Below are 14,019 nucleotides of genomic sequence, written 5' to 3' on the forward strand. Positions count from 1 at the left end.
AGTGACATTATGTATAAATATGCATGAATCTGTCAGCAGGCTTTGACTATGTAAACTGAGGATGAGATAAAGGATAAAACACTGAACTCCATGCGTCACATGTCCGGCTGTCTGCTGTTGTCTACTTGGACTGAAGCTTTAATCACCTTTTTGTTTACATTACTGTAATTATCAGGCAATTGGGCAATTGTCCAACTTCGCCCCTTCTGTGATAGGAACGTCACTGTCTATAGACAATGTACATATAGAGCCTTGTGTGAGCTGGGGGGGGGGGCAGCTTTCTCAGTTCTGCTGCATGGTAAATCTAAAAACTGCTAGAATGGCTGCCTCCAATAAACTGATAAATATGATACACATCTGTAGCAAAAATAACCTGATAGATTCTATTTAACCCCTTCACCAACTCTGACATACCTACCTATGATGTACAGTAACATCATGGAGATTGTGTAGGGGGGACAGGAGCTGTGCAAACGCATTAGCTGCTGGGAGCTTGGCTTACGTGATAGCTGAACCCTGGCCACCCCGGCTGTTTAACCCCCTAAATGTTGTGATCAATATCTATCACAGCACTTGGGAGAGGGAGCTCCCTCTCCTACGCGATCGGCACCTCCGCAACGTCATCACAGCTGACAATAGTTGTGGCATACTGAGGTTGTCATGAAAACCTCCAGGTCTGCCAGCTACTGTGGCCTGTTTAGACCATGTGCCAGGAGCATGGTCTAAGGCTGGTTTCACATTAGCATACCAGGGCTTTGCAGAGGGCTGCGTACTTCCTCCCTGAAGCTTCACCCACTTCTGCACTTCCATTTAGGTCCGCCTACTTCTGTATGCGTCCTGCGTACCTAATATTGGGTATGCAGGACATGCGGATGCGTCGTTTTGACGTGCCCGCCGTCTGTGCAAAATGCAACTTGTTGCGTTCCCGTATGGTCGACGGGCACGTCAAAACAACACATCCGCATGTCCTGCATATCCAATGTTAAAGATAGGTACGCAGGACGCATGCAGAAGTGGGCGGAGCTTCAGAGAGGAAGTATGCGGTTTCTCCTCACATCTAAATTCCCCACATCCCTTCTGAGCACCGCAGTGTGCCTAAATCACATTTAGCATCCACATGTTTAGCATTTCTGTAGCAATGAGAGCCCACTCAATTTACGGGGTCCATATATCCGGGAGCACGAACTGGGCACAATGTTCGGGCACTACATTGGCAGATTTGCAATTTTCAGTCAGCAACTCACTGCTGCTTGTTTCTGGAAAACACCTATGGAGTCAAAATCATCATTACTCCTCTAGATAAATTCCCAGAAGGGTGTAATTTCCCAAATGGGGTCAACTGAGCAGGGATTTGCTCTTCTGGCACTTAGAGGCTCTATATATGGAGTCCACAAATTATTCTACGATAACTTGTTCTCCAAGAGTAAATAGCTCTCCGTCCCTCCAGAGTCTCGCCGTGTGGCTAAGCAGTACTGTACAGCCACATATGGGGTATTGCCACGTTTAGCAGAAATTGTGCCATTTTTACCCATCTTTCCCCTTGTGAAAATGTAAAATCTGGAGCTAAAACTAATTTTTAATATGTAATTATTTTTTCTTTATTTCCCAATTGTATAAAATTAAGTGACAGTGGTGGTGTCAATATGATCACTGCACCCATAGATAAATTCATTAAGAGGTATAGTTTGTAAAGTGGGGTGTTTGCTCTTCTGGAACCTTAGAGGCTTTTCCAGTGAGTCATGGCACCTGCAAACCAGTCAAGAAAAATCTTCACTACACTATGGCACCCCTTTCCTTCAGAGCTTTACACTGTGCCTAAAAAGTATTTCCCAATTACATGTAGGGTATTGTCAAACTCAGGAGAAATTGCAGAACAAAGTATACAGTAAATTTTTCTTATTGGTCATAAAAACCTTTACAACTTGGGGCTAAAACATTTTATCTAAACCATTCCAGCATAATCTGAACTCCAATAAGGCGCCTCTTTCCTTATGAGCTTTGAACTGTGCCGCACATGTAGTTTTTGATCACATATGGGATATTGGCGTAGATAGAAATTGCGTAATAAATTGTACCATTCAAGGGTTGATGATATTCTTAAATGTGGTTTTGAGCAATTTGAGGGGTGCAGTTTTAAAATAGTGTCACTTTTTGGTATTGGATGTAGTCCCTAAAAAAATTGTTTCTGTAAATTTTGTTGGAAAAATTAGAAATCGCTGATAAACTTTTAACCCTTCTAACTTCCTTGCTAAAAAATGTCTAAAAAATGATGCTCCTGTGAAGAACACATGTGGTAAATGTTATTTATTACGGTAACTACTTTCAGTGGTGTAACTATCTGGCTTAAGGTCATAAAAATTCAAAGTTTGAAAATTGCAACATTTTCAAATTTGTACATTTTTTTCGATTTTGATAAATGCAAGGCTGGAGAGTGAAGAGGTTAAAGGTAACAACCACGGACGACTCTTAAATTTTACTATTTTTATGTCCACTGGGTAACACGTTACAAATATATATTTTTCTTGTATTACTCAATGACACCCTATGTGCGCATGTCTCCTTTTTTTCCTTTAATAACAATTAATACACACTTGCTATCTATATATAAAAAATTGAATGTATGTATGTATCACCAACCAATCATGAAACATCTTTCATTTCACCAGAGCTGTTTAAAAGAAGCAGAGTTGTGACATCTTCCCTCTTAAAGGGATCTCCGGTATGGAAGTTAGGGCAAATCCCTCAGCGCTCTGATTCTGACCCCAGGCTTCTAAATTAAAGGGATCATTGGTATGGAAGTCAGGGCAAATCCATCCAGCGCTTTGGTTTTGACCCCAGGCCTCTCTTAAAGGGATCCCCAATATGGAAGTTAGGACCATTCATCTCAGCTCTGTGGTTCTGACCCCAGGCCCCTCTTAAAGGGATCCCCGGTATGGAAGGGAGGGCAAATCCACTCTGTGGTATGGCACTGATCCCAGGCCTCTCTTAAAGGGATCCCTGGTATGCAAGTTAGGACCGTTCCACTCAGCGCTCTGGTAGTGACCCAGGCTGACAGGATAATGTGGGATATTAGGGGTAGTAGTCCGGTGGCTCTGGCTGATGGGATGATGTGGGATATTAGGGGTAGTAGTCCGGTACCTCTGGCTGACGGGATGATGTGGGATATTAGGGGTAGTAGTCCAGTGGCTCTGGCTGATGGGATGATGTGGCATATTAGTGGTAGTAGTCCGGTACCTCTGGCTGATGGGATGATGTGGGATATTAGTGGTAGTAGTCCGGTACCTCTGGCTGACAGGATGATGTGGGATATTATAGTGAATGTGGCTATGCGGAACTCTACATTATATCTAATATATAAAGCTCAAGTGTGTGTGTGTGTGTGTGTGTGTGTGTGTGTGTGTGTGTGTGTGTGTGTGTGTGTGTGTGTGTGTGTGTGTGTGTGTATATATATATATATGTCTGGGATTGGCATCCGCACCGTCGCAGCTACAGCCACAAAATTTGGCACAGTCACACGTCTGGACCCCGAGAGCGTCCTAGGCTATGTTGTGAGGCGAAATTTTAACCCCGCGCGTTCCAATTCACCAAACAATTTTGCCCCTATCTACATAATGGGGAAAAAGTGTGTGTGTATCAAGCCCCGCCCCTCATTATGATGTCATAATGGTTGACTATGGGATGGAGGATGTGCGATGGGTATATGGGCACTGGACTGTGGGATGGAGGATATGTATGACGGGTATATGGGCACGGGACTATGGGATGGCAGATATGTATGATGGGTATATGGGCACGGGACTATGAGATGAAGGATAAGTATGATGGGTATATGGGCACGGGACTATGAGATGAAGGATGTGTGATGGGTATATGGGAACTCGACTATGGGATGGCGAATATGCATGATGGGTATATGGGCATGGGACTATGGGATGGAGGATGTGTGATGGGTATATGGGCACGGGCCTATGGGATCGTGGCTGTGTATGATGGGTGTATGGGCACGGGACTATGGGATGGAGGATAATTATAATTTGCTATAATTAACCACAGTTAGTTACTATGCCCGGGCAGCGCTGGGCTCTTCAGCTAGTACACACACACACACACACACACACACACACACACACACACTGTGCCTTGCAAAAGTATTTGGCCCCCGGGAACTTTTCAACCTTTTCCCACATATCACGCTTAAAACATAAAGATACCAAATGTAAATTTTTGGTGAAGAATCAACAAGTGGAACACAATTGTGAAGTTGAACGAAATTTATAGGTTATTGTAAATTTTTGTGGAAATGCAAAAACTGAAAAGTGGGGCGTGCAATATTATTCGGCCCCTTTACTTTCGTTGCAGCAAACTCACTCCAGAAGTTCATTGTGGATCTCTGAATGATCCAATGTTGTCCTAAATTACTAGTGATGATAAATATAATCCACCTGTGTGTAATCAAATCTCCTTATAAATGCACCTGCTCTGTGATAGTCTCAGGGTTCTGTTTGATGCACAGAGAGCATCATGAAGTCCAAGGAACACAACAGGCAGGTCCGTGATACTTTTGTGAAGAAATTTAAAGCCGGATTTGGGTACAAAATGATTTCCAAAACTTTAAACATCCCAAGGAGCACCTTGCAAGCTATCATATAGTAATGGAAGTTGTATCATACCACTGCAAATCTACCAAGACCCGGCCGTCCCTCTAAACTTTCATCTCAAACAAGGAGAAGACTGATCAGAGATGCAGTCAAGAGGCCATGATCACTCTGGATAGACTGCAGAGATCTACAGCTGAGGTGGGACAGTCTGTCTGTAGGACAACAATCAGTCATACACTGCACAAATCTGGCCTTTATGGAAGAGTGGCAAGAAGAAAGCCATTTCTCAAAGATATCCATAAAAAAGTGTCATTTAAAGTTTGCAACAAGCCACCTGGGAGAGACACCAAACGTAGAAGAAGGTGCTCTGGTCAGATGAAACCAAAGTTGAACTTTTTGGCAACAATGCCAAACGATATGCTTGGCGTAAAGGCAACACAGCTCATCACCCTGAATACGCCATCCCCACTGCCTAACATGGTGGTGGCAGCATCATGGTTTGGGCCTGCTTTTCTTCAGCAGGGACAGGGAAGATGGTTAAAATTGATGGGAACATGGATGGAACCAAATACAGGACCATTCTTGAAGAAAACTTGTTGGAGTCTGCAAAAGACACGAGACTGGGATGGAGATTTGTCTTCCAACAAGACAATGAACCCAAACATAATGCAAAATCTACAATGGAATGGTTCACAAATAAACGTATCCAGGTGTTAGAATGGCCAAGTCAAAGTCCAGACCTGAATCCAATCGAGCATCTGTGGAAAGAGTTGAAAACTGCTGTTCACAAACGATCTCCATCAAACCTCACTGAGCTCGAGCTTCACAATTGTGTCCCAGTTGTTGTTGATTCTTCACCAAAAATTTACATTTGGTATCTTTATGTTTGAAGCATGATATGTGGGAAAAGGTCGAAAAGTTCCAGGGGGCCGAATACTTTCGCAATGCACTATATATATTGATAGGAACTGAAGGAGTTAAATTGAGTTCTGTCTATGTTGCATTCTCTTGTTTAAAACCTTATCTGTTCTTCGAGGAGATGTCTCAGACATCTCCCTTGTGAACCAAGGTCAAATACCTCTGCTTTTTCGCCTAAGTGACTTTCTTTGTAGAAAACAAGTTGTAAAATCATTTGTACTGCGCATGTCTGTAAATGTCTAAATTCTTTACTATAAAAGACGGAAGCCTAACTGATAAGCCAGAGGCGCTCAGCAGGCATCCCGAGTGGTTTTATACAGCTTGTGTCTGTGTTATCCTTCTCGACGGAGCAATTGATTAGAGACATATGGTGCTTCACACCTAAGAACATCGGTCCTTCAGATGAAAGAGTAATCTGAGGGATCCCGACAGTTTCCTGGCGCCCGAAACAGGGACCTGATATAGGCACCTCTCCAAGACTACCCGATCTACAGACCACTCCAGTTACTGATGAAATTGTGAACAGCAGACCTAAACACCTGGCCAGGTAAGAGATCAATTTTTCTCTTCTCTGCTCTTCATAATCTATCATTATAACTAAGGTCCGTATAAAGGGGAATCTAGTAGAGGAGGGGGCCGTAAAATCAGGTCCATATAAGAACTCTGAGGAAATCGGGTGTGACACGCATATGTAATTTCTGCTCGAATGAGAGGTTACTGTAGGTTCTGTCTGTGCACAGCTATTTTTAGAAAAAGAGCTGATGCAAATCAAAATGGGAGAGGTCTGACATTACGGAATATAAGGCTGGGTGAACAGTTCATACTGCGCAGCCCGGACGGACAAGTTTTTCACAATAGACGATTCCGCACTAGAAATAGAGGAGGTTGTTGAGTGACTGCCTTGATTTGAAGGACTGTGGAAAGTAGACAAATAAGCTGCACAGTAGGTATTCGTTCAAAGAGTGGTGATATTGCCTAACTGGGTCATGTGACAGCGTCCTTTCGGGGAGGTCACCGCCTAAGCTTAAATCAACACCCTTTACGAATAAACCTTGTGACAGATAAGAGTGTGACCGAATGAGCACAGGACCGTGAAATGAGCCTGTGACAGGATATGACTGAAGAACCCCAGTAGATGGACACTTTATTTACAATCCTGTGTGTTGTGGGAGTATTTCTGTTCGGATGCTACATAGCATATAAGTACACGAAACACGTAGTACACCGAGGAACAGACACTCCATTTAGCCTGTTAGCACCTTAGGAAGAAGGTAACGAGGTATAGTAGAGCCTAGTCTTGAGCTTACCCAATACACCACCTAAGGCAGGGGACTAACAGGAAGACAACAAGAGAAACAGGATAAGAATAAAAGATAAAATGGGGAACAGTCAGGGAAAGACACCTGAAGAAGGAAATCGGTTATGTGATATAATTGAGGATAGATATGGAAGTAGTGCAGCAAAGAACCTGGAAAAAGTATTAATCAAATCCAAAGTGCAAGATAGGCAGGCTGTGTGAATCCTTGTATATATGTCTATGAGAACCTCTGAATAAGATGAGAGATGAGTAATTGAGTATAAAAAAAAATCAAAAAAAAAAATCAGTGAATGAGCACGTATGAATGAATCATCACACATCATTTTTGTGTCAAGAGATTTGTGACCTTTCTAGTTGTGGTGGAATCCCGGACAGATGCGTTATAGATATTTCAAATCTACATCTGAGACTGAATGAATTGAGTAATGATATAGTTCGTGTTATATGTGGCATTACATTGTAAAGTTTCCTGAATGCATTTGGCCAGAAAAAGGGCAAGGCATGGTTAATCTCATTATACAGTTATCTGCCCTTACAGTGAAATCCCGTTATTTTGAGTTTCTTTGTAGAAATTGATTTTGATAAGTCTAAAGAACTACAGAATTCTGTGAAGGACGACGCTGCATTCTGATGGGAGGGGGGAAGGATGGAGCTGCATAGTTTTTCTTCTCCCTTCGCTCTTATCTCTGCTGAGTGTGAGTTGTGCTCAAAATTCTCTGTAATTCTATCCGTAAGGTACGCGTTGAAAGATTTGTGCATTTTAAAGCAACAGTACTTAATTGAAGATTGGAAGTTAAAAATAAGATATGGTGCCTAATTTAGAAGGGAATTGTAAGTGATTGCTTGGTCATTAATGTGTTTGAACCTGCTTCTAGTTGTGTGATTGATTTGTATAGCAAATTGTGTCAAATTACAAAAGACAGAGAAGGAAGGAAGCAGTAAAACAAGTGGGACAAATATTGAAAAAGGCAAAAATACCAGAGTGTGAATGTTTGGATGTACAAAAAGGCACAGACAAGGGAAGAAAATAGCAAGTGAATAAATGATGCTTGAGAATGTGCAGCAGTATGGGAGGTGTATTATGAATGTTTGATTGACAAAGTGTAACCAGAGACCCAGACAAAACAGATGGACTTGTAAACACTGTGGTCAGACTCAGACAAACCCAGACTGAATAGCTACTTGTGTGACCTGTGCTACTGACCTAAGAGAATTGCACTAAATCCTATCCAGACAAGATCATAAGAAGCTGACATAATAGTGTGGATAGTGGGTAGTGGGGACATTGGCCCTTGAGGAGTAAGCTGACAGTAGACATCAGACGGCCAACCCCATCAGGACCTAGAAGTGTGACTAGAATAAGAAAGATACAGGTGTATTATCCCTGGAGCCCCTCTGACCAGCTAGCTTTGCTGAAGCAGCTGCCTGCCCCTGAAGACCAACCATTCCCGTTTTACAGACACATAAAGGAAGTACAGCAGACATATAAGTGTACCTGGGCAGACCTAGAGAGGTTGGTGAGTTTAAAGGCAGGTGACGCACTAGATCATATAATTAAGACACACAGATGTGACAAAGAATCAGGCTTGGGGCATGGATGATAAATCTGCACGATCTGGGGAGACGTACTGTGAGTCACTAAGACAATGGGCTGCAGTGGAACAATCAGAGCAGTCCGTTCTCCTGACTAATGTGACACAGCAAAAAGGAGAGAGAGTAGAGATGTACTTTGGACGGTTACAGCTGAAGTGGGCAGACATGGGGTACATTTGCATAAACCCACTTGATGTTAGAATACTGGTGAATGCATTCATTGACGGTATGAACAAAGACTTACGAGACGCAGTACAGACAGCCAGACCTGAATGGAGACATGTAGATCCGAAAGACCTCCTTAAGGTAGCTAAAGAAATTGAGCAAACAAGGACAATAAGACAACCTGTCATGTATGCTGGAGCACAAGGAAAAAAGTGGAGACGTAATAGGGAAGGCATGTGAGATGACACTGACGTTTCTTTTGACAATCTATTCCCCACATGACATCCATGCCATACTCCTACAAGTTCAACCAAAACATCTGTCTATGGCCAGACAGCTCCGACTTGAGTGTGCTCTACTAATTCCTGAGTATGTCACTCCTCAAAAGATTTAACGTTCTGAATCCAGCCACCCTCCTGCCTGTGGATTCAGAAAAGGGGGAATTGGTGACCGTATTGGCAAGTGAGGAAGGATACTTTGACATGACGCATGAACATGTCTGCATAGAACTGATGAGTCAGGAGACAGTTGGGTTTGCACACATTCATGAAAAACATGTTCCTAATTCAGACTTTGAGTTTCTTTTTTGTAGATGGCCCCAGATACCACCAGGATGGACGATTCTACACTGAATATGCAGTAGTATCCTCACATGAGGTAATCCGAGCGGAACCACTCTCTCCTCACATGTCGGCGCAGGAGGCAGAGTTGAAGGCACTCACTGAGGCGTGTAGAGCCGCTGCAGGTAAAGTCGCTAATATTTTCACAGATTCGAAGCCCATTAAAAATGCAGAGCTGGTGAAACAATTGATGGAGGCATTGATGTTACCAGTCCAGGTTGGCATTGTCAAGGTAAAAGCACACACAAAGGTGACTCCGTGGAGGTAGAGGGCAATAGAAGGGCGAACGAGGCTGCTAAAATAGCACAAGGCGGCCTAGAGAGAGCAGTGGACGGTGGCGGGGAGTCAGCGTATTCCAGCCACATTGGGTCTAGATGTCCTGAAATCCCTCCAGCAAAAGGCTGCCCAAACAGAGAAGGTACACCGGGGGAGACTGGGAGCTGAGCTCAAATGGAGTATGGGAGAATAAGGATAAAATATGCCCACCAAAGTCCCTGTTCCCAATCATGGCGCAAGCAGCACATGGCCCCAATCACACCTCAAAAAGTCACATGTGTGCCATGGTAGATGCCTTCTGGATCGCTCCTGGCTTCAGTTGCGCAGCCGCGAAACTTGTACAATCATGCCTCATCTGTGCACAGCACAACCCAGGTAAAACAGTAAAAGTCCCTAAGAAAGCGACACCTAGGCCTCTCTACCCGTTTCAGAGACGGCAGATTGACGACATACAGCTACCAAGGTAGGAGTGTATGCAAATATCCTAGTATGTGTAGATCTCTTCTCTGGTTGGCCGGAAGCCTATCCGGTAAAACGTGCAAATGCTAAAATGACTACAGACAAACTGATGAAAGAACTTATCTGCAGGTATGGTGTCCCAGAAACCACAGAAACAGATAGGGGTGCACACTTCACGGGAGAAATAAAGAGGGAAGTCATGCAGGCCCCGGGTGTACAACAAGCATTTCATACACCCTACCACCCACAGAGTTCAGGGAAGGTAGAGAGAATGAACGGGACACTAAAATTGAAAATACAGAAAACCATGGAACAAACCCATAAACCATGGCCAGAGTGTCTCCCATTAGCATTATTCTCAGTAAGGTACACACCCACGGGGAAAACTAAACTGTCACCCTTCGAGATACTGTTTGGAAGACCACCGAACACAGGGTTGTACTACCCACAGGTCTTAACACTCAATGTGGATAATTTGACAAGTTATGTAATCCAGTTGCAAAAGCATTTAACTCAAATGCATTCTCTAGTTTTCTCTTCCATTCCAGATCCAGATAGTGTGGAAGGAACTCACTGTCTACAACCTGGTGATTACGTATATGTCAAGAAACACTCCAGAAAGACCCTTGAACCCCGATATCAAGGACCTTACTAAGTACTCCTAACAACGCCTACTTCTGTTAAGTTGGAAGGACGACCAACCTGGATCCACGCATCGCATTGCAAACTAGCCACAGGAATTAACAAAGCATAAGAGTGCATAATGTTTTGGTTTGGTTTTGTTGCATTATCTGTAATAATGGTAGCTGCGTGGGACAATCTAAATTCTCCAATGTCCTTGAATAATAAGTTTATACAACATCATGAAAAATTACTGAATGATTGGTCAAATCATTTGCTGGATCTGCACACGTTCACCAGTATCAGCCACTAGTATTCCGTTCCTTGTTATTCCTATGCCACCTGAGGAATTATTTGCCTGGACCAGTTGTTCTGATACACTTGCTAATAATGCCACAAATAATGTGAAGTTATGGAACACAACTATTGGAATACCTATTGTGGGATGGGTAGGATTCCCTTGGTGGCAGGGTAATCTTTCAGGAAGTAATACATACCTTCAATATCTGGCATATAAAGGGGGGCTTGGGTACCCAGGAATAGAACTCGATTAACCTACCTGGGGCAAATTCCAATGTATGGCCTACAAGTTAGTTTTAATGTAACTTCCCACTCTACTGATGCCTTCAAACCAATACTGCTAGAAAGAAGGTTGCATAACACGTCCTGGGAGTATTCCAATTTATTTCCCCAGGGCAATAATGAAACTTGTTTTAATATTTCAGGTAATATACCTTGCAACGAGTCATCTGGATATGAGAAAGGAACTCCCACCTGTGGAAATCCCGATGTAGGGTATTGTAGCCCTTTAGGACAACTTCCAAATTGGTGTATGCTTCAGAATGTATCTGCGTTCATAGATTTAGTTCATAGACTGGTATTACAACATTCAGCCCTATGGGACCTACCTAGTGACATGTACTGGATATGTGGAGACAATGCATATAAATGGTTGCCAGTAGGGGTAAAAGGTGCTTGTACTCTGGGCCGTTTGACTCCAGCTACCTTTGTTATTCCGAATGACCAGTTGAATACTCAGAGCATACCTAAACACACGTTGTACAAAAGAGCTGCTGACAATACACCTCGCCTCTCTGGGAGACCACATATAGTGCAGATGAGTGTGGCTAATAAAATTGTCAGTTCTATTTTTATTTATCCTATGATTACTCAAATGTGGGATAAATTAGTCAGGGCTACAGATTACTTAGATGACCAAATATGGGATATATTGGATATATTGAACACCACCGTTGCTGTCCAAAATCATTGTTGTTTGTATCTTCGTAATATATGTGCTATTGAAACTTGTTTTTTGGTGTATCTCTGTATGCAAGAAAAGATGTAGAAATAGATAAGGAAGTTTGACTGTAAACAACAAGAATTTAACTATTATTCCTTTGAGTCCTAGATTGACATCTCATTTCTGGCATGAAGGAGCGTACTCTTGCAATGATGGACGTGGCTTCAGTATCTGGGGGATGGAGAAGGTAGAAGACCTGTCTCCCTTGGGCAACCCGTCGGCCTGGGATAGTACCTGGTGAACGAGCCACTATCCGCTGTTGTTGCAGGATCCAGTGTTCCAGATTGTGGAAAATGAAGATGTCAAAGGGGGGAATGATAGGAACTGAAGGAGTTAAATTGAGTTCTGTCTATGTTGCATTCTCTTGTTTAAAACCTTATCTGTTCTTCGAGGAGATGTCTCAGACATCTCCCTTGTGAACCAAGGTCAAATACCTCTGCTTTTTCGCCTAAGTGACTTTCTTTGTAGAAAACAAGTTGTAAAATCATTTGTACTGCGCATGTCTGTAAATGTCTAAATTCTTTACTATAAAAGACGGAAGCCTAACTGATAAGCCAGAGGCGCTCAGCAGGCATCCCGAGTGGTTTTATACAGCTTGTGTCTGTGTTATCCTTCTCGACGGAGCAATTGATTAGAGACATATGGTGCTTCACACCTAAGAACATCGGTCCTTCAGATGAAAGAGTAATCTGAGGGATCCCGACAATATATATTATAATATAATTTGTTATAACTAACCGTAGTTGGTTACTATGCCCGGGCAACACCGGGCTCTTCAGCTAGTATGTTAATATGCACAAACTAATACTGTACAGAGATATATTAGCATATTTCTTTTGCACTTTACAAGTTTAATTACCATGTTTCATAGTAAGAGAAGCTTCAAATAATAAGATGGCTATCAAAGCATCTTCTTCTGTCACCTTGCTTCGCAAACTTAACTTTGCATGTGCTTCTGATATTGAAGACCTGGAATGAAAAAACGGTGTTCAGCTTAAAGAATAACTAAACTTTTAGGAAATCTTTTTCTCATATGCTTTAATTCTGAGCAGAGGGGTGCAGCTAGGTCAGCGTCCAGAGAGTACTGCCAATTGGTTAATGGAAGTGTCCTGCTCTCAGGAGATTGGAGGGCACAGCACCGCTACTGGCTGAGCACGGGCATAGCGAAATACAGCAGAAGAATTTCATAGGACTTTTTCTCCATTCATGCATTCCCATTTGTGTGCGCTTCTATCTTTTGAGCTGCACAATTCTAAGGCTACGTGGACACATTGCGGATTTGCTTGTGGAAATTTCTGCGCGGTTTCTGCCTCTCTTGGTAGAAAACGCAGTTGAAATTCTGTGCGGATTTGATGCGGTGTTTCAAGCGGATTTGTATGCATTTTTGTAAGCTAAGTAAGGATATATATTTAAAAAAAAAAAAAAAAAGAATTGTGATATAATTTCCTTGTTTAACATCTTATTTTTCTATCTCCATTGAAGACCATAATATTATTATAAACCATGTCAAATATGTTTATACTCATGTGAAATCTACGTGAAACGCAATATCTGTTTATTTTAAAAAAATTGCATGGGCTCCCGCGTAATTTTCATAACCAGCAGAGGGAAAGTCGATGGCTGAGGGCTGATGTTAATATTCTGGGAAGGAGCCAATAGCAATAAAGGTTCCCAGGCTATTAATATCAGCTCACAGATATTTGCTTAGCCTTTACTGGCTATTTTACAGGGGAACCCCAGAAAAAATTGACATGGAGTCCCCATATAAAATCGAAAACAGCAAAGGCTAGGCAGACAGCTGCGGGCTGATATTAATATCCTGGGAAGGGGCCATGGATATTGACACCCCGCAGTCTAAAAACATCAGCTCTCAGCCGCCCCCGAAATGGCGCATCTTATAGATGCGCCAATTCTGGCACTTAGCCTCGCTCTTCTCACTTCCCCTGTAGCAGTGGCAAGTGGGGTTCATGTTTGTGGGGTGGATGTCACCTTTGTATTATCAGGTGACATCAAGCCCACGAGTTAGTAATGGAGAGGTGTCTATAAGACACCTCTCCATTACTAATACTATAGCTATATGGTAAATAAAGACACAGCCAGAATAAAGTCCTTTATTTTAAATAATCACACAGACTCCATTATTAGATC

General features: G+C 42.6%; 1 protein-coding gene across 1 annotated transcript in view; it reads right to left on the bottom strand.

Annotated features, from left to right (window-relative positions):
- Positions 1–14,019, bottom strand: part of MCMDC2 (minichromosome maintenance domain containing 2) — a 90,642-nt gene that overhangs the window by 11,050 nt on the left and 65,573 nt on the right. Inside the window, exon 13 of the mRNA XM_073583892.1 lies at positions 12,731–12,840. Coding sequence (XP_073439993.1) covers positions 12,731–12,840 — 110 coding nt within the window. The remainder of the gene's footprint in view (positions 1–12,730; positions 12,841–14,019) is intronic.

This window comes from Dendrobates tinctorius, unplaced genomic scaffold, assembly GCF_039654945.1.
Source record: "Dendrobates tinctorius isolate UK_male_01 unplaced genomic scaffold, ASM3965494v1 ptg000082l, whole genome shotgun sequence".
Classification (NCBI taxonomy): domain Eukaryota; kingdom Metazoa; phylum Chordata; class Amphibia; order Anura; family Dendrobatidae; genus Dendrobates; species Dendrobates tinctorius.